The sequence below is a fragment of the Rattus norvegicus genome, chromosome 1 (assembly GCF_021556685.1).
Source record: "Rattus norvegicus strain SHRSP/BbbUtx chromosome 1, alternate assembly SHRSP_T2T, whole genome shotgun sequence".
Lineage (NCBI taxonomy): Eukaryota > Metazoa > Chordata > Mammalia > Rodentia > Muridae > Rattus > Rattus norvegicus.
This window is the reverse complement of record NC_141534.1, coordinates 142,702,418-142,722,478: the sequence shown is the minus strand read 5'-3', so window position 1 is coordinate 142,722,478 and position 20,061 is coordinate 142,702,418. Positions and strand designations below refer to the sequence as shown.

The 20,061-nt window shown below is 40.4% G+C and overlaps 1 protein-coding gene across 1 annotated transcript in view; it reads right to left on the bottom strand.

Annotated features, from left to right (window-relative positions):
• The window catches only part of Agbl1 (AGBL carboxypeptidase 1), an 893,368-nt gene that overhangs the window by 708,413 nt on the left and 164,894 nt on the right, over positions 1-20,061 (bottom strand). Inside the window, 2 exon segments of the mRNA NM_001432252.1 lie at positions 11,050-11,194; positions 19,031-19,118. Coding sequence (NP_001419181.1) covers positions 11,050-11,194; positions 19,031-19,118 — 233 coding nt within the window.

Genomic DNA, 20,061 nt, shown 5'->3' with positions numbered 1-20,061 from the left:
AGGGTAGCCCAATCGACAGAAGAGTACAAGAAGCTTCCAGAAGCTAAAAAGGCCAAGAAAATAACCCCCTCAGGTTTCAGAAGGAGCACATTCTAATACTTTTTGGTCTTCACCTAAAGAGATCCATGTCAAACTTCTTATTTGAGGGTTTTTTTTTTCAATTTCATTTAAACCACTACTTTTTTTATAATTTGCTACAGCAGAAATGGTAGATGAATATAATAGAAAAAATAATAAATAAATAAGTAAAAAAGTAAAATTATGTTTTAAATACAGTTTAAGGAAATGGCATGGCTATAAATAGTTAAGTATTGAAATATTTGAGAGCTGCAGAAAAATAAAATGCATTGGGGGAACAAAGAGGACCAAATAACTCTATAGATTTGCTTCTACCCTCAAGAGGATACAGAAATTTTACCTCACATCTGTAAGCTCAATAATCAAGAGGCAGACAGGAAGGTAGCTGAAGTTGAGGGATGCAAAAAAAAAGAGAGAGAAAGAAAAGAGAAGAAAGAAAGAAACAAAAGGTATTGGAGAAGGAAAAGAAAAGGGAAAAAGACAGAAGAAGATGAGAAGGAGAGAAGGATGAAGAGCAAGAAAATCTGACCTGGAATCACATACTCTTTGAAATTGATAGAGAAGTCACCCCAGCACCTGGAGCTGCCCATCCACATTCACAAGACCTTTACTATTTCACAAGAGTCTTGTCCAAGAAAATAAAATAGAGCAACAATCAAGCGACCACCCAACACAATTTGAATCTCTTTCCTCCAAACCATTGTCCACGAATCTGAGACAATCATGCCATAATCCTTACTTAATCGTACCTCCATCCCCACATTAAGTCACGAGCCTTTACACTGGACTTCAAAGTCTCAATGAGTATCCCAATTTTGCCCTTCCTTCTTGAAGAAACTCTGAAGATTTTGTCATATGTTTTTCACCCTGGTCAAACTTACATAGGACGTAGGTGAATAAGGTCAAGTACCAGGGCTCATGGCTCCCTCAGGCTGACACAGTACCTGTGCACTCAACATCATTTCTAGGACCATGTTATTCCATCATAAATAATGGGAGATCAAAGGAAGTTGCTCTGGGTCCAAAGACATCAGCCAAATCCTCTCCATACATTCTGACCAGTCACCTTTTCTACATTCTTTCAAACAGATAGAGTTTACTCTTGATAAAACCTTGTCTCATGTATCATGGTTTTTATTATTATTATTATTATTATTATCATCATCATCATCATCATCATCATCATCATCATCATAAACCTGATACTACTGCCTTCCCTTTAATAGGATGGAACTTGGGCCTGTTATTAAGTTTATTCTTAAAGAGTGTGTAGTTCCATGGGAGTATTTATGTGTAAATAACCCTATCATACATGTGCGCGCACACACACACACACACACACACACACACACACGGACGCGCACGCACACACACACCACACACACACACACACACACACACACACACACACACACACAGGTCTTGATTTATACTTCTCTCAGAAGAAATAGATTACAGAAGAAATGAAGTTTTCTTAGGGCTTGATAGTAGTTAGGATTTAATCCAATAGTCCTGCATCTGTCAAGTTTATGGTCATGAGCCATTAAACAAGTTTTAAACCAAAACAACTATCAAAAAACTACTCTCTAAATAATATATGACTTTTAGAAAAAATGAAAGCAAAATAGATACATGGAAGAGGAATAAATTAGACAAAATAATGTTTTCTATGAATATATATAGCAATACTTGATTCCTGAATATTTAAAAAATATCATTAAGCAGTAGAGCAGGAAGGCTGAGAGTTAGAGTGCGAGTCTCACTGTGCTTGCATTCTGACTTCAGTTTTGGAGAAACTTAACATAGTTATCCTCATAGCTCAGTTTTTCATCTTTGCAGTGTGTATTATAATGACATTTCCTACGTCATACATTGTTTGCTAAACTTCAGGAGTAAAACCTATGAGAAATATGTCTATTACCAAGTGTCACCGGCTTAGAATCCCAGCAACTGATAATCTCAAAGCCTGTCTGCTCTACAGAAAGTCTGTTGCCAGTCTGGGCGACTTAACAAGACTCTGTCTCAAAATAAAAGATTTTAAGAAATATTTCTTTTGTAGCTTGGGATTCTAATGGATTACATTATTTCCCCTGCCTCCCTCCCCTCCTTCCAAACCCTTCCCATGTACCCTTCCTTGCTCTTCCTCACATCTATGACCTTTCTTTTCATTAATTATCATTATGTGCCTGAATATATATTCCTAAATATAATCTCTTTGATCTGTATAATGATAATTGTATGTATGTTTTCAGGGCTGGTCATTTGATATCTGATAGCCAATTGGTGTTCTTTCCCGCTGGGAAAGATGACTTCTCTAGCTTTCAGTGTTCCTTGATTGTCTGTAGTTCTTTGTGTGTGGTCAGTACCTTTTGGGTTCTCCCTGGCCACATTGGCATGCCCATTGTTCCGGTTTTGGTTCAGGTCATGTTGGTAAGACTTAAAGGTATAGTTTCTGAGTTTATTAAGAGACACGATCTCACAGAAAACTCCTTGATCCTCCTCCCTCGATGGTCTTCGAGCCTTGGATGTGCAAGTTGTATTGTAGAGACATCATTTGGAACTTGGCTCCACAGCTCTGTGCTTTGGTTGGTTGTGTTTTTCTTTAATGGTCTCTGTCTATTGAAAGAGACGTTTTCTTGATGTGGTTTGAGGATTATGGTTATTGGGCTAGACCTTGGGGATGATGTACATGGTCTGGCTGGGTACAGAAGTTGGATGAGGTGCGTTTTTAAACATTTTTTTTTTCATTTCTGTATTTTTGCCTATCATGTGCAATGCCCAGGACTCGATCCCTCTCGATCCCTGGAGCTTAGCATAAAAATTAGTTACCTAAAATTAAATGAAAAATTAAAATGAGGTCTGGCGAGATAGCTTCATGGTTAAAAGGGCGCGCTGCTCCTGCAGAGGACCCAAGCTCAGTCCCAGCTCTGTGAACCACATCAAATGGCTCACAAGTCTGACACACACCCCTCCATTAGTAACTTCACTCATGTGCACACACCCCTATACAGACACATAGGCAAATATGACAGTTTTGATGTGCCATGTAGAAACACTAAATGCTGCCAGTTATTGTTAGTTGAGCAATATTAATTTCAAGTGTGTTACATTTAAGAACGAAAACAACTCAAAGAAAACATGGTCCGTGTTGCACAGGAAAGCAAAGACTGAAGCGAAGCACAGAAAAGAACATCTACTCAAATGACAGCTATAACCAAATATGTCGTAAGCATAAACAGGTTAATCAGTCTTATTAAATGACAGGAACATTCAGATTTCTGTTTTAAACATTCCAATGCATGTTGTATATAAAAGGTCCTTTTGAAAGCAGCCCGGTGTGTATGAGAAACACTCCTAAATTATCTCTTTATTTTGTTTGCCTGTATTCTAACATTTTAAGGGAGAAATATTGAATCTAAAAGGAAACGTAAACATAAATTAAAGCAGGCAAGGCAACAGTAATATATGGCAAAGTCATATTCCAGATCAAGTGCATTAAATGGGATTTTAAAATCTTATTTTGATAAAGGGCACCATTCGCAATGAACATATAAAACTCATAAATCTTAAGAATCAAATAACATGGCTTTGAAATATATAACACACAACAGCAAAAAGAGAAAAATGACACTGGGAGTGGGAAATTGTAAAATGGCACTATAGACGTGGGTAAACACGTGTGGCGAGAACAGTAATACAGAAGAGCTGAGCAGTGTAGCCATTTACATAGTTGTCTTAGCATGTTTTATTTAATTATTCTCAAACATCTGTGAAATTAGAATAATAATTAGTCATGTATGAGGCTATTCAAATTCAGCAAAAAGGAAAATTATATACACCTCATTTTCTGATCATTATTAAGAAAAATCGGAGATAAATTAAAAATGATTTTCAAGTAGCAAAAACAAAACAACAATTTGAAAAAAAAAGAAAAAAATTTCCCCAAAGAAGCTTACTGAAGTTATTTATATGCCAAAAGGAAAATCAATCTTAGGTTACAAGTTCAAACCCTGTTGTGAGAGTTAGCTGTGTATGGGATGCAGACTAATATTTCGGTGTTTGCTTAGCATTTGCAAAAGCAAGAAACCTGACCTACAGCCTTCCCCAAAGTGTCAGCAGTGGGATGTTAACAAATGCGGGACTCTCTAAGGAGCTGAAGGTAGTAAACCACTCATAGCCAAAACACTGGAAATGGTGAGAAAAGAAACGTGAAAGTAGCTTCATGACATGGGCCTTCTTAGCTCGGTTACTATGGACACAACACATGCACTGCAATGCTGAAAATGAGGACTGGCACTCAGTGCTTCATGAATCTAAATGGCCACTGGATTTTCTTTTGTCTTTTCTTTCCTTTCCTTCCCTTTCTTTTTCTTTTCTTTTCTTTTTTTCTTTTCTTTTCTATAAAGTTTACAGGAAGGCTTGCAAGATGGCTCCGTGGATAAGGGTGTTTGCTGCCAAGCCTGAGGAGCTGAGTTCAATCCCAAAGACCCACATGATAGGACTAGGACGGAAAAACCAACTCTTCCAAGCTGTCCTATGACTTCCACATGTGCACGGTGGTCCATATAAGTACATGTGCATGCGCGCGCGCGCGCACACACACACACACACACACACACACACACACACACACAAACACACGCATGCACAGTAAATAAATATGTAATTTAAAATTTAAAGATTTAGGAAATTGGAGTGTTGCAGAATATATTTTAGGAAATAGGATTGTGCCAAATTTTTCTGTGAGTCAGAGTCCCTCTTGTATTTGTCTCTCTTATTTTATTATGGACACAAAGGCGCACTGAGATGGACTGGGATGATTGACAGCCTGTCAAAGAAAAGGAGTGATTTTGTGGCACAAATGACTCACAGAAGTTTAGTCCCTGATACCAAACAATAAAGAGTAAACGAAATGACAGGGTTGCAGCGCAGCTCAGTGATAGGATGCCAACAACTTGACAAGAGGCAGTGCAGCTCAGTGGAAAAACACCAACTTGGCAAGACTGCATGAGACCCTGGCTTTAATAGTCTGCACTACCAGGTATCATAATAATAATAAAGACATTAATAATAAAATCTGGGTTTTACAACTCAGATATGGAAGGCAAGATCAGCTTTCCATTTGTCTATGGAGTTGCTTGTGAGAAAGTCAATGCTGACAAAGACATCACCATGCCAGGGAACTTGTCCCTCACAATGTGCCTTGACCTGCTCCCGACAGCAAATACAGGCTCAACAGGCTTGAATTCTGTCCCTTTGTATTACACGTGTAATTTTCACTGCCATTACCACCCCCCCCCCAATATCTCATGTACTTTAACTTAAGCTCATTCTCATAAACTGTGATTTTTTTCCATAGCTATCTCCCCCATTCACCACTCAATGAAATATATGTCCCTCTGGAATTATCATCTAATGTGCACCAAATTATCTAACACCTCCAACTCCAAGGGGGTTATTTTGGCTCTAGTCACACAGACAATGACTAGTGGTCAACCAATAAAAAGCTTCTGCCAGATTTCCCTTTGCTCAAATGGCTTCCTCTTGATCTCCAGCTGAATGCTCCCACCTCGGGTCCAGAAAAGGCTCTCTTAATTGGATATTGTTGGGATCCTTGATGGTAGAAGCAGGGCCTGTGAATACAAGTGCCAAGTGAAGCTAATTAGAGCCCCATGGAAGCCACAGGGGTGGGTTTCTTTGTGAAAGTGGCACTGAGTTCAAAGAGATTGCTGCAACACCCTGAGGGGTTGACTTCTTAAAGAGAAAGCCCTGTCTCCAGGAAGATCAAGCTGATAACCTTAGCCTGGGGCCACATCCAGAGCTTCTCCACAGAGTCCTTGGGCTTTCTTAATGCTTCCACAAAAACCATTCCCTGACCTCAGCAGGTTACTCTGCTGATGGCCACTTTCGAAGCACCAATCTCTGGGAAAATTATCTTTTCTTGTTGTGATTGCCTTAGAACTGCACTTTCTGGTGCCCTAATTTGGGGGAGGGGGAACCCACCCCCAAGCACAAGGCCTATTTTATTTTTTCATTGCTTATTCCCCTTGACACTTCAATACACTCAGCAGATAATCAGAGCAGCTCATCACAAGAACAAACAACACCTGTAAGTAAAAACAGAAGCTAGAGAGCACACTGGAAGTTCCAGACAAGCTTTCTCTGAGTGCCCCGTCTGATAACACCAACCCACCTAACTTAAAGGAACTTATCTGTGTTTTGTTCCCATGATGCTGCTAGCTAGTGCCCTGTGAATACCTGGGAAACACCCTACCTCTGAGAGGTACCCCCATGCTCAAGGAACTTACTTTAAGAACAAGATGGACATTTGCCATTTATAAAGAGAAGAGTGTTTTGATATCTTTTATTCATTAAAAGGTAAAGATGATAAGTAACCACTATGACTAGATATCCGTAGCCTTGTATTTATTTCCCTGTGCTCTTCTCTTTGATCTTTAAATATTTTCCATGCTAGCATAGATTATGGAATGGACAGCTAATGGCTCTAACAGAGAAAAGGGTTATCATAGAAACAACACCAGTGCTTTAATGATCACCAACTAGAATTGATTACTGATGTAAGCACTTTTTTAAAAAAAGATTTATTTATTTTATGCATATAAGTACACTGTAGCTGTCTTCAAACAAACCAGAAGAGGGCATCAGATCTCATTACAGGTGGTTGTGAGCCACCAACTGTTGGCTGGGAATTGAATTTAGGACCTCTGGAATAGCAGTTAGTGTTCCTAAGCCCTGAGCCATCTCTCCAGCCTGAGGTAGGTCCTTTTAAATTTTCATCTATCAATTATCTTATACTTGTAACAGCCTATATAGCAATAACACTTTGCTTCCACTTTACGAGTATAAAAAGTGAATGAGAAAAAAATTTAAAGCTTTGCCCATAGCTACAAGCCAAGGAAACAGAGGGCTAGACTGATTTCTAAAAATCATCCTTACATTGTGATTCTTGTGGTGTAAAGTTTCCTGGGAAGGGGTTGGGGATTTAGCTCAGTGGTAGAGCGCTTGCCTAGGAAGCGCAAGGCCCTGGGTTCGGTCCCCAGCTCCGGGAAAAAAAAAAGAACCAAAAAAAAAAGTTTCCTGGGAAGATGACACAAGAGACATCTACTCCCCAGAAGAATAGAGGGCACTAGCAGAGCAAAGAAGTGAGTCTTGCTCAAGGCCAGCGTGGCAAACCAGTTTATTGGGGCTACTCATAGGTATAATGGTGACTCAAGGTAGTGGTGCCACTGAAGTGTCCCCAGTCTCAATCAGTCTTCTACTTCTTACATACTAGCATCCCCAAGACCACAGGTACCAACTGGGTGCTAGAGTGAAGTCAAGTCTCAGACAAGGGTAAGGTTGTTCTCACTCTTTGATTAGGGAATTAACAGCTGCCTTACTAGTGTATCATGGACCCGGTGTCCCCATGGTGTTTGGACAAGGTGTTGCACAACCACCACACCAACTATGCTTCATGACCACCTAAACGAATATCCCACTGGGAAGGCACAACAGCTCCAGACACCTGGCATTTTTTTTTTCAGCTTTTTTGGCAAAAGCCTGTCCTTCCAACATTTCTTGGCTCCTTCATATCAAGACCCTGCATCAGCATGGGCATTTTGCTTTGGCCCATACAAGGTTAGGTCTCTGTCTATTGATTATGTGACAATGCTGATTTATAGCTTGCTGGTTGCATCTTTGATCTACCATATGGAAGTCAACATTTCCCATTTGTTGTCTCTAAAACTTTCCATTATTCTGAACCCTGTATAAAACAGAAGGCATTGTCCAAACAGAATTCTTCTCTTTTCTCCCTCCTATGTCCCCCACCTCCCTTTTCCTTTTCCCACACTTCATCTCTGAGGATGGTAGCAACATTTTCTCCACTAAGTATAAGTATCAGGACAAAAACTCAAAACTTCTGCCCCACTGAACCACTACTCAGAAGCTTTATTGAGCTCTCCCAATATAGGAATCTCACTAATCATCCTCTTCCTTACCTCTTGCCAACTTATGCAGGTAGAAGTTTTCAATGAAACTCCATGGCCTCACTTCCTAATCCACACAAAATTTTCTTGGAGGCTCATTTTTAGCTAGGAACACTGCTCCACACAATCCCCTCGCAGCATCTTAGGACTTTAACAGTCAAACAGTCATTTCAGTTACTTCTATCATGATATGGCTGATTGAAACCTAACTCCTTGGTTTACTTCAGAATTATAATATTCTATTTCCTTGCCTTAGCTTTATTTTAATGCTATAATTTGGATGATTATACAACAGAATTGCCAGCAAATATCTGGAAGATAGCACTTTGAAAGGACCAAATACTAATTTTCTTATAAGAAAATAGTAATGTTTTTAAAGTTTCAAAATTATATTCACAGCAAAGATATCCAGCATACAATATCCGGCTATAAAAAACTGTTTGAGGGGCTTAAACATAATCTTGTTGTAAGAGATTTACAAATTGTGACTCGCACATGAAAATTTATTTACCACCCTTCAACATAAACCTCAAGTCACATACAGTTAATTCTACCCTTGGGACATCATTCACTTTAGTTTGTCATTGATCAAATGGAAAAGAACTGTTTTAGGACACATCCAAAAATAAAAATTACCAGTGTGTGTCCCAGAACCAACTCATTCTCTTGAAGTGGGAGGAAGGGTTTCACAAGTGAAGCCAGAGTCAATTACACTCCTAATCCAGAGAGGACAAAGGCCATCAGTCATTGGAAATGTGAAGCCTAAAGTTGAGAGTATCTTTGTCACTTTCCAGATAACAGATTATCTTTTATATACTATTCTGCTCATTTAAGAGGAAGAAGCCTCGCACACCCCTCCTGTGACTTTTCTTATTAACTCTTCTCAAATGTCTATAGTTGATAGGAAAACAAGAAAACACCAAACTTCAGTTAGCAATCTTATCTATCTAGCTAGCCAGCTCCATCTCTTCTCTCAAAGAAGGGTCTTCATTGCTGGTGCTTTTGTCCCCCTTGATAATGAAATTCTTTTTCCCTAGATCCCAATCACTTTTCTGGTGTTTGTAAGTCATAAGCATTAAACCCTGTGCTTTGGTCAGACAAGCCTCTAGGAAGGAAGTAGCCCAGAGCCCCCAAAGCAAGGTGGAAACCTGATATTCCTGTCTTTGAATCAGCTTGTAGACACTCACCAGAGTCTATCAAAGACTCCTAAGATCAGAGCTGGACCATATTTGATAAAAACTATTAGTATTCAGTTGAACCACATCCACAACACTCAGGATTTCAGATAAATCCTTGAGTCAGTTATTTAAACTCTGCCAGCTATATTATCTATCTCCTCACAGAACCCAATGACTATATATACTTACAAAATTTAGCAAGCTGAAAGTTTAGTGGCTACAGCACATAATAACAAGCAAGAACACAAACCTGATTCCAGAGCATAGAATTTCACTGAACTCATTCTATACTTCTAGAGTGGACTAGAAAGGCCACAGGGATTAACCTAAAAGACCAGTGCCCTGTTCCCCACTTTGCCACTAGTCAGATATGAGACTTCTCAGTCTCAGTTTATGCATCTATAAATGTTACAGGTGAATAAGACAAGCTCCTGGACTCCTTTGAATGCTTATTGTTCATTTCTACCAAGAATCTCCTCAGGGTCCAATGTAGTCTAACAAATGTGTGTGTGTAAATACCCTACACCCATGTTTCTTCCTCCAATGGAACAAAAGCCAACATGTATGCAAAAGTGTGCCTCCTTTCCTAATGCAGTGCTTCACTGTCAAGATCATAAGTACAGGGGAAGACACTCATGAATCCTGCCTGTTGTGTGTCCCCAAAGGCAGCAAGCATGTCATACAACAGGCACGGCTTGTTTCAGCATATTTCGAGATGTGCATGCCTAGATTAACTTCATGTGTTCTCTAAGGGTGATACACAAATAATACTAGTTGTGTTTCTTCTGCAATCTGGAAAACAGTAAAAATATCTCTGTAGGCAAGACAACATATGGAAAAAAAGGGACAGCAGCATTTTTATGAAGGGCTTAGCCAAGTGGTTTAAGTGGGCCTGCTCCAAGAGATTTTTATTTATACGAAGAATTCCCTTTGAACGGTTGTTATTTTCTCCTATTCTTTATCACAGTCTTAAAATGAAAATGGTTCAACCTTCAAGCTAAATGCTGTAGTGCAGGCATATACATAATGTTATGAATATGGCAGTAACATTTAGTATTAACACAGAGGATAAAGCATGTTGTAGAAGATATTGTAGCTCATTATTCCACAGGATAGTCATGAAATAGCTACAGGAAAGTGATGGTTTGCTAACTTTTGGAAATGATAGGAAACTGTATGTTCCAGGCATAACTTTCCTCAAAGCTGTCCCATCAATAATTTTGTAGAGACTTCAAACACAGGAATAACTGTGAATCTTGCTGCTTTATGCTGAACCTTTTACATACATTATAATGGCCACAGGACTCATTGTTTTCTTCTACTATTTGCTCAAACACAGACACAGGAACCACTGGAGAAGCTGACCTGTATGCTCACTCACAGACTTACTCAGACTCCCAGACTCAAGATCTCTCTCCTGCCTTCTACCTCTTTATTCTCATAAGGAATCTTTTTTCTGCATCTCTGCCTACTTGCAGCCATTGACCCTAATTCATTGCCTATCTAACAACTTCATCCTATACTTGCAGGCTTAATAAAGACAGAGGCCATAAAACAAAACGCCAGCTCCCACTCTCAACTAGTAGACAACTTGGGCCTTTAGAACAGCACTTGCCACAGCCAGTGGCAACCTTCCAGGGAAGGATGTAGAATACCAGCCAAGTCAGTGATAACATACCCCACTGTCTTAGGAAAATGGAAGCTCTCCTAACCCTGATCACCACATTCTGGGTTCTGTGGAATGTTCCCAGAAAAACCTCTCATCCTTGCTCTCTTGCTTGGATAACAATGCTACAGGACATTACCATGAGGGTGGAGTAGGTATAGGGATAGTGATAGGCCAGATAGCAGGCATCCTCATTGTGTGGGAAGGTGACAGCAAAGGTGAGGGTGTAATAGCGCTTCCCGGATGCTCCATCCATGGCGGCTGCATTCTGACGGTAGTGATTTCTAAAAAAAGAAAAGGACAGGATGAGAAGGGATGAAGATGAGGAAGAGGTGAGGCTGCCAGAGAGGGAGTGGGGAGGCCCCAGAGTTCTAAATGTCAGAACCCTCATGTGTTATTGGCAAGAGAACCATAACCCAATGATCAAAAACACTTTTGTGGGTAAAACTTAGAAATTGAAGAAACAGTGAATTCACTGCCAGCTCCTGTACCAGTTCATCCACACATAAGCTTGACCCTAAGCTTAACCTAGCATCGCCCTTTTGCGGTATACATACTGAGACTTCCCTTGCTGCAGCTGCAACCACGGATGAGCACTACCTAACCACCGGACTGCTAAACAGAGGATGATGTAAGCCAATTCTGTTTCCTACAGTCCTATTGGAGACATACATTCAAATTTTGCTCTCCAATCCTTGTCTTGTACACAACCATATAATCCACAGCTGATCCCCTTTACTTTGTTGTATTTTGATATGTTCTGTCCAGAAACTGTATTTTTGCTGCACATCACCCACCCTCTACCTCTGATGTTCTTCCTGACCCCCCCACCCCTTGTGTGTTGTGTCTTATGTTTTGGAGGGGATGATATTGATATCACATTCAGGACTGAACACACCACAGTTTAGTCTTGGCACTTTGATTACTTCTGAGTCTCTGTATTAACTGCCTCCTGCTGTAAGAAGCCTCTCTAATGAAGGTAGACTACAGTGCTGATCTATAGATATCTACATGCAGCTCATACCCTTTGCTTCTGACAAATGGATTTATTAGCTATCGCTACTAAGCACTAAATTGCATCTCAAGATTCACATATGTCCTCTTTTGTCACTGCTGTAATAACTCATCCTGTGAATAAAACAATGGAAGCTTAGACAAACTAGTTGACCATAAGGCAAGGAAATTCTGGATACAGGATTTGAACCCAGATTTCTCTAGCTGAAATGACTGTTCTTTTACTGAGCAATAAGTTCTTTCCAAAGGAATGACTTTGGCATCCCAAAGGTGACTTTGCTTCCTAAAGCTGGAGAGTACACATTTTCCTTTGTCAAAGATGAAGGACCAATTCTGATACTTCAGAGAACAGTATCAAAGTAGATTGCACCCAGAAGTACATTCCATACAACATTTTCCGTACACACTGCCAGTTACACTCTCATTTTGCCTGTTGATGTTGAGACAGCTGTGCAGGCTTTCCTGAGAAATGTTATCATCCAGGCTGCATGATAATGGAAAATACACATAACACCAGAGGCAATTCTACCCTTGGCATGACATTAGTTTGCTGGATCATTATAAGGTTTGGGAGTTTGAGTCAGAGAGAAGGAAAAGAGAAGGAAGAAATAGATTATTATTTATATATTCTTGCAAAACATAAAAATTGGATATTCTTTTCTTCTTTTAGTTTCTTGCTCCCCTTACCACCAGTAACCAAAAAAGGCAGGAACTAATAGCATGCCATCATATTGCCTGTGTTCCTTGTAACGTTTCAATGTTTATAAAACTAGGGGTAGGTGTACGAGAGGCTGTCAGTACATCCAACTACTACAGCCCAATCACTTTGCTTGCTTCAGCTTTTGTTCACATCACAACCTAGAGCCATTCACTCTTGGTGGGGGAAGAGGACACCCCATCACAGCACCAGGCCAAAGCAACTGTCCCACACGGCTTTTGAATCACACTAATAGAATCTATTTCCCATGTGCTTGTAGAAATGGCTTCAAAAGAGTATCTTCCCCATGCTCTTTTTTTTTTAATTGTTTATTAGCTATATTACTTTACTTACATTTCAAACATTATTCCCCTTCCCGGTTTCCTGTCTATAAGCCCCAATTCCCTCCCCTCCCTTCCCTCTCCCTGTACGGATATTCCCCTTATACCTCCCCCTTATTGCCCCCCATATTCCCTTGCTTTGGGGTCCAACCTTAGCAGGACCAAGGGCTTTCCCTTCCACTGGTGCCCCAACAAGGCTATTCTCTGCTACATATGCAGTTGGAGCTCTGGGTCAGTCCATGTATAGTCTTTCGGTAGTGGTTTAGTTCCTGGACGCTCTGGTTGGTTGGCATTGTTGTTTTATGAGGTTGCAAGCTCCTTCACCTCTTTTAATACTTCTGCTAATTCCCCATTCTCAGTTTGAAGGTTTGCTGCTAGCATTGACCTCTGTGTTGGACATGCTCTGGATGTGTCTCTCAGGAGAGATCTATATCTGGTCCTTTTCTCTTATCTGGGTCCTCATAACTGTATCTATTTTTTCCAGATTTCCACCAAGTTTTAAGTATCTCAAAGCTAAGACTCTGGTTATTAGAAAGTGTGCAAAGAGCAGATGGCCGCCCAGAAGGCATGGGAGGCACATGTGTTCTGTCTTTATTTGCTTTCTGATTAAACTTGCAAAGGCTCCAATGAAAAAGCACATTTTCTTTATACCCAGCTGAATAGGAAACAGGTACTGGTCAGTTCCAGCTCCTAACAAAGGGAAATGAGCCAGGGACATTGCATTCAAGTATGAAAGAGTGTCCAATCTATAAACAATACACATGTACACACACATTTATGAAGGTGAAGACAAGTAGAAACACCAAAATGCCCACTGTCACCAGATTCTTCATCTATGAACTGTGGAGACAGGATCAGCATCTTGACTTGAAAAATAATAAGCTTCCATAAGAACCAGTTGTAGTGGTCTTATTTGGTAATAGCCTTGCTTTTTTATAGGTTTGCCCATGAAGTCTGGAGAGTAGTAGTTTCATTTATCAATAAATATTGATACTCTGTAGGTTTCCCACTGTGCATTGAAGTCATATAACAAGGACACTTTCCCATCACAAACTCGGCCTTGCTCTACTTTGCTACAGAAAGCAAGAAAGAAACCTCTGTATTTGTCCTTATGTTCTTCCCACGGAAACCATCCTGGGCTCCAAGAAAGATCAGTTATTGGGGAATGGGAAGATAAATAGCATGGGGCCCTAATTTTAAGATTCCATGGTCCCTGTGATACAGGAGAATGAATCCATATGGTAGTTTTGGTTGTGTGTGAAATCTTCTCACACATGTGTGTATAAAACTCTTTCTCTCTCTCTCTCTCTCTCTCTCTCTCTCTCTCTCTCTCTCTCTCTCTCTCTCTCTCTCTAGCAAAGATATACATCTCTCATAATACACCTCATAGCCGAAGGTGTCATCTCCCTCCATGGAAGCTGGCCTTCCCCAAGGTGATTGTGCCCTACTAGGAGTTAAGGAAATTGGAAACTAAACATCAGCTTGTAGAGAGTGAAATTTGCCAGTAGAAATTGTTTTGGAACCTCTAGTGATGGATCTAAATACTGGAGGACTCTAAAACAAATGTCAGACTTCATCGCTGGATAGTTGTATGGTAAACACACTATAGAGGAGGTGGCAATGCCCATAGACAACATTTCTCAGAGGACTTTGATGTATGACTAGTAAGTCTCTAAGGTGAAATATGGCTTTCTGATTCGATGTGTTTAAGGCAGAATACAATTAACCCATTAGTTGTCTTTGTTTTCTCAATTGCAGTGTGAACGAGCTGAGGGACATCATCAGAGCAGTAACATTCATCCTTCGTACACTAGCTGCTTCCTTTCTACATCAGAAGGACATAGAAAACCTTTGTGATCACCTTCAGTTACCCTGTTCCCTCTCTCAGCTTAAATGTTTGCCCTTCCAAGAACCATTCTACAATATTGTACATAGCACTTTAACATTTGCATCTTCTTCACCGCTCATACCTATCACAAGGATCAAGTATACTCCTTTGTGTGTTGCTGAGCTTGGCATTTGTGTGTCCCTCCTAGACGTTGGCCACTGTTCAGTTGGCGTTTACAGACTAAATGGATCTAATCATTAAGCTGCCTCATCTATTTGTGACCATCTTAATAGTACCCTTCCAGGGAAAATACTATTTACACATTCTATAGGTGGAAACCCTGGGGCTCACTGTTGGGAAGTACTTGAACAATTCCCCAGGAGCAGTATTGAGTGGGGACTTAGCTCTGAAACTGACATTGCTAACACTGTACCACTTCCCTCTTAGAAATGGACATGGTGACATGAAAAGCTTTGTTCAGTTCAGCAAGTAAGAATCTGAGCTTTATATATACCAGGACTGCTACAAAATTAGAATCTAAAACGAAGAAGGAATATAAAACAGTCCAGGTGAGAACTACTAGTAAAGGTAAGCTATATACTATGACCACCGCCGATACTCAATTGATTTAATATGGCTCTAATAATTATTACTAGCAAGTACTGATATGAATTGAATACCTACAATAGTCAAAGTCTTTGTTGTACTGTGTGTTTTATCACATATCCTTTAATCTTCAGAGCTGCTCTGTGGAGGTAGATGCCACTTTGATCCTTATTTTATAGACCAAGAAACTAAGATTGAGGAAAGTCGGAGTAATTTGTCAGATGTCTTTGTGGTGAAGGGATGGTAGAAATTTACTCACAAGGACAATTTTCTCTTTGAAACATCTCTTCTGGGTGGAAACAAAAAAAAAAAAAAAACCCAAAGAAGAAGAAACCTGGCCACCAGTACGCTCTCAGTTCAGCTGGAAACCCTAGATGGGTCATCTTGGGACAAAGATGACCTGAGCCACACAGACCCAGAGCCCCACAGTTAAAAGCTTACCTTTCCCTAAACCATTCATCTTCAAACAGATTCACACTTTTGTAACCATAAAGCCTTCAATGGGGCAGGAAGCAAAGTACACGAGGCAGTTACAAATTGCATCCACCTCCACTGGTGCTCAGAGATATTCCCGGAAGTTGCATGTCGTTACTGTTGTTCTCTGCATGTTCTCTACATTAGCCAACCCTAAAGCCACGTGTGAATTAGGTCATCTCACACTGACGATGGCTTTTTAACGAGGGTACATCATTTTCCTTAATGTAATCTAATAAGGCACAGCAGTCGATCGCCGGGCTTCCCCGTGCCTGCAGCATCCCTAATATCCTATATAGCGCCAAATCTCTCTCCTGAGATTCCTCGGAAGGATGGATGATGGCAGCGCTCTTGTATGGCATTCATCTTCATGAATGAGCTGTTCCATCTCCTCTCGTGAGCAGAGATAAATGTCAGAAGAGAGCAGCTGCAGTGTATTACATGGCCACTCAGCACCTGCAGCTTCCCTCCCTCTGCCCTTCAACATGGAGATTGCTTTAGACCAGAGCTGGGAGAGGGTTGGGGAAGGTGTGAAGCTGCAAGTCAGAAGGAGATGTGGGGGCCCCAGGAAAGTAAATAAAACAAAGCAATGTGTCCTTGCTTACTTTATGACGGGCACAGAAAAAAATGAGCTCCACGTTTTGTTCCTCAGTCTCCAGAATAGAGGGAATAGTTTGTAGCCTGGGGAAAGGACTGAATAGTGCACATGGAGACAGTATTGAAAGCTTCCCCTTGAACACATTATGTACCTAGGTAATAAAAAAATTAAAATATCTAATCTTTAAGCTGGGGATTGATCTGACTGGTTTCTGCAGTACATGTCAACCATATATAATGCATAATTACAAAACAAGCTTGATTTGAGGCCAGTGAAATCAAACCCTTTTTCCTGTTTTATTCCGGGAAAAGATTATAAAAATCACACTAAATTCTATATCAGCTGTCTCATGACACGAAGCTCACAATCATAGCTTCAGCAAATCAGGGTTTGCAGGGGGTGGAGCAGGAATGACTTACCCCTCCCTCTGACTTTTCTATTAGCCTCTGACAAAGTACTTAAGGACTCAGAACTATAGGAGACCCCATTCTCTCCAGGAGTTCCTTTTCTCTCACGTTTGTACTAACTACCACATTCTTACTTCTCCTTTCATTGAGCATCCTGACAATAACTCTGGGAATTTAATACCGCAAGGATAACTCTGCAAGAATATCTCAGTTTGTACTAACATGGAGAAGAGTAGGAAACAAGGGGGTAAGGCTCCCCCTGACTAATACTCTAGAGAGAAGAAAGGCAGGGGTGAAAGGAAGAAATCCTTTACAGCAGATCCAATCACAGGTTGTGATGGGAAAGGGGGTAAAAGACATTGCACAGTGAAGTACTCCATAATAGACAGGGGTGTTGTAATCTGTGGGTGAGCAGAGAGTACACATATCTGTCCTGTTGTTACATCATGTTCTTGGCAATGTGTTAACACAACGTGAATAATTGTAAAACAAACTGCATCACAATGTGGCAGCCTTATCCATTCATCTCTGCTACATTCACGGCTGGGATATGAAAAATGAATTACATTATACATGCATGGTTTGCATCTTACCCCTCTGTTACTTCTTAATTCACATAACAATTGTCTTGTTAATGAATCTAAAAGCCATTAACAGTGGCTTCCCTTACGCCAGGGCAGTGCTTTTGGATGTGTGTCTTCATCTTTCTCCTCTGAGGAGATACCTGGGTCCCCTGGAACCTCATTCTTACTCCCCAGTTTCAAGAAGAGTATCCCACTCGTAAGCTTGACTTTGCTGATTTAATAATGCAAGACCTTACACTTTGTGCAAACCTCACGCTCCAGACCCAAGCAAGTTTTACGTTAAGTCTTGTACATATATTGACACTCTCTTCAAAGGCAATTAAAATATATTCCTGACACAATAAAAACTGGATTTCATATGTCTCTTGTAATTGTGAACTCGTCAACCCTGCGGTGATGTTTAGCCTACATTTCGGTGTACCAGAAAGAGTCCTAGGGGTCCTAAGATAAGTGGGCCAGGAAGTAATTGCCATTTAGGTGAACGGAAATCCAACAAAGTTGTAAGGTTTTGTTATTCTTCTAAAGAATATATGAAAATGCTACTCGGATTCATATCTCGATACATCAAGGACTGAAGCTGCCACATGCCTTACTGAACAGTGTTAATCAGCTCTGCTCTGTGCTTTGTGAGCTGCTCTTATCTCTATGGTGATTTCTGCTTTTATCCAAACAGAACAACAGGACCCCTGACCTTTCCTGTCAATACCATCCCCAGAGCCTCAAAGCAGAGAGACATTAAGTGTATACCTTCCTTCTCTGAGTCTGCGATAACCATTCCAAATCCTAGATTATCTGCTAGTAGCATGTTAGAGCATGTTATAATCTTAGAAACATGGATCTTACTTCAGCAGAGGAAAACAAAGTAGGAGTCTGTTGATTTTTATAAGATCTAGCTATGAACTAGCAAGACATCATATAAAACATGATCCTAACATTCTTTAGCCCTTGTTTACGTACTTAAATTTTAATTTCCATATGAGAAGAATGTGCACATGCATGTAGATCAACCCATTTATTTCATTAAGAATAAAGACATTTTAAGTTTTCATCACTTTTTCTCAGAGTAAATTGATGAAACTGTCTACCGATTGAAGAACAAACATGAATAATGCACTCCTTCCCTCTTTTGTACACAAAACTATCTTGCCCTGGAAGAAGGCTTCCGTATGTACATCTGTCATATAGTCATGCCTCTGTGACCTTGCAAAGCAAAGTTCATGTGCATAGGAACAGGACACAGAACGTTAGACTTCCTTCACTGGGTCCAGGTGAAGAACTAAGGTTTGAAGCACTAACCACAGTTTCAGCCTATACAACTTCTAAGACTTGGTCAAAAAAGAAAAGTTCCCAAGTTTTCACAGCGGTGTGTGAAACTAATCATATTGCAATACTTCCAGTGATATTCCAGGGACTAAAGCAAGTTCCGTTTAACCTAGAATGCCTCAGGACAAACACTGACGACGAGGGTGGCAAACAAGCAGGTTGTGGATATTTATGAGAAAACAGAAAAAATAAAAATAGAGGGTAAATGTCTACACAGATCAAACAAAGCCAAGTGCATTCTAACATACTTGTAGTAACAAATTTCAGAGCCTGTCCGTATCCAGGCATGTCGGCCAAGAAGAGCCTCTTTCACAGAATACAGGGTCGGCTGCATCCCTGTGGAATAAAAGCAAGGTTTAGTGCACAAGAAAAGACAGAGAGCCAAATGAAGAATATAGCAGTAAGCCGGACCCCTAAAGATAACCCCAGTTCTTGATCCCTCAAGGCTGCACTGTGTGAGCGTTCACTATATATTGTCAAAGAGACTGCAAATGTAATTAAGCTTAGATATATGGGTCTTAAATGTAACCGCCGATGTCTTTCTGAGGAGGACGCAAAGGGAGGTTTAACTAAAGAAGAGAAGCAATGCCACCACAGATATTAAAGTTGCTATTTTACAGAGGAAGGTGCCGTAGGCCAAGTAATGCAAGGAAAATGGCTTTTGAATGAGAACAACATCCATTTTCCCATAAAACCCCCACAGAGAACACAACATACACTTGAATCCTCATTTTTTTTGAAAAATGAATGAAAGAGTTAAAGTTCACATTTTGTTTTTCTAGAGGCATGAGTGTCTGTTCTAGGCAGTATGGAATACAGGCAGAGCCTGAAGTAGTATGAAATAAAGGTAGTGCCCATAGTTATTCTCCATTCAAAACCACCAAATAGATTAGTAATTGAGCTATCCCAAGTACATCATGGTGATTTACTTAAGTAGTTTCCAGAGTTTTCTGAGTACATAAAGCAGTGCCAGGTAGATTTTGTGGCTCTCCTGTCTTGCAGCAAGAAGGCCAGTATATTTATTTACTCCTGTGATATTAGGAAGATGGAAAGCAGATACAATCACCTTCCAAACTCCAAAGTTCAAAGTGTACTGTACCTCAGAATGTACTGCGCTATTGTGTGCACTCTTCATATTCTGTGGCAGCGTGAGAATCCCTCACCACCCTTCCTTGCACTATGCCCTCAATTGGCCATTTTCTTGCCACACTGGCAAGCAAAGCACGTTAGGCCATCCTCAACCTTCAGAGATACTTCTGATAATAACACAAACAAGCAG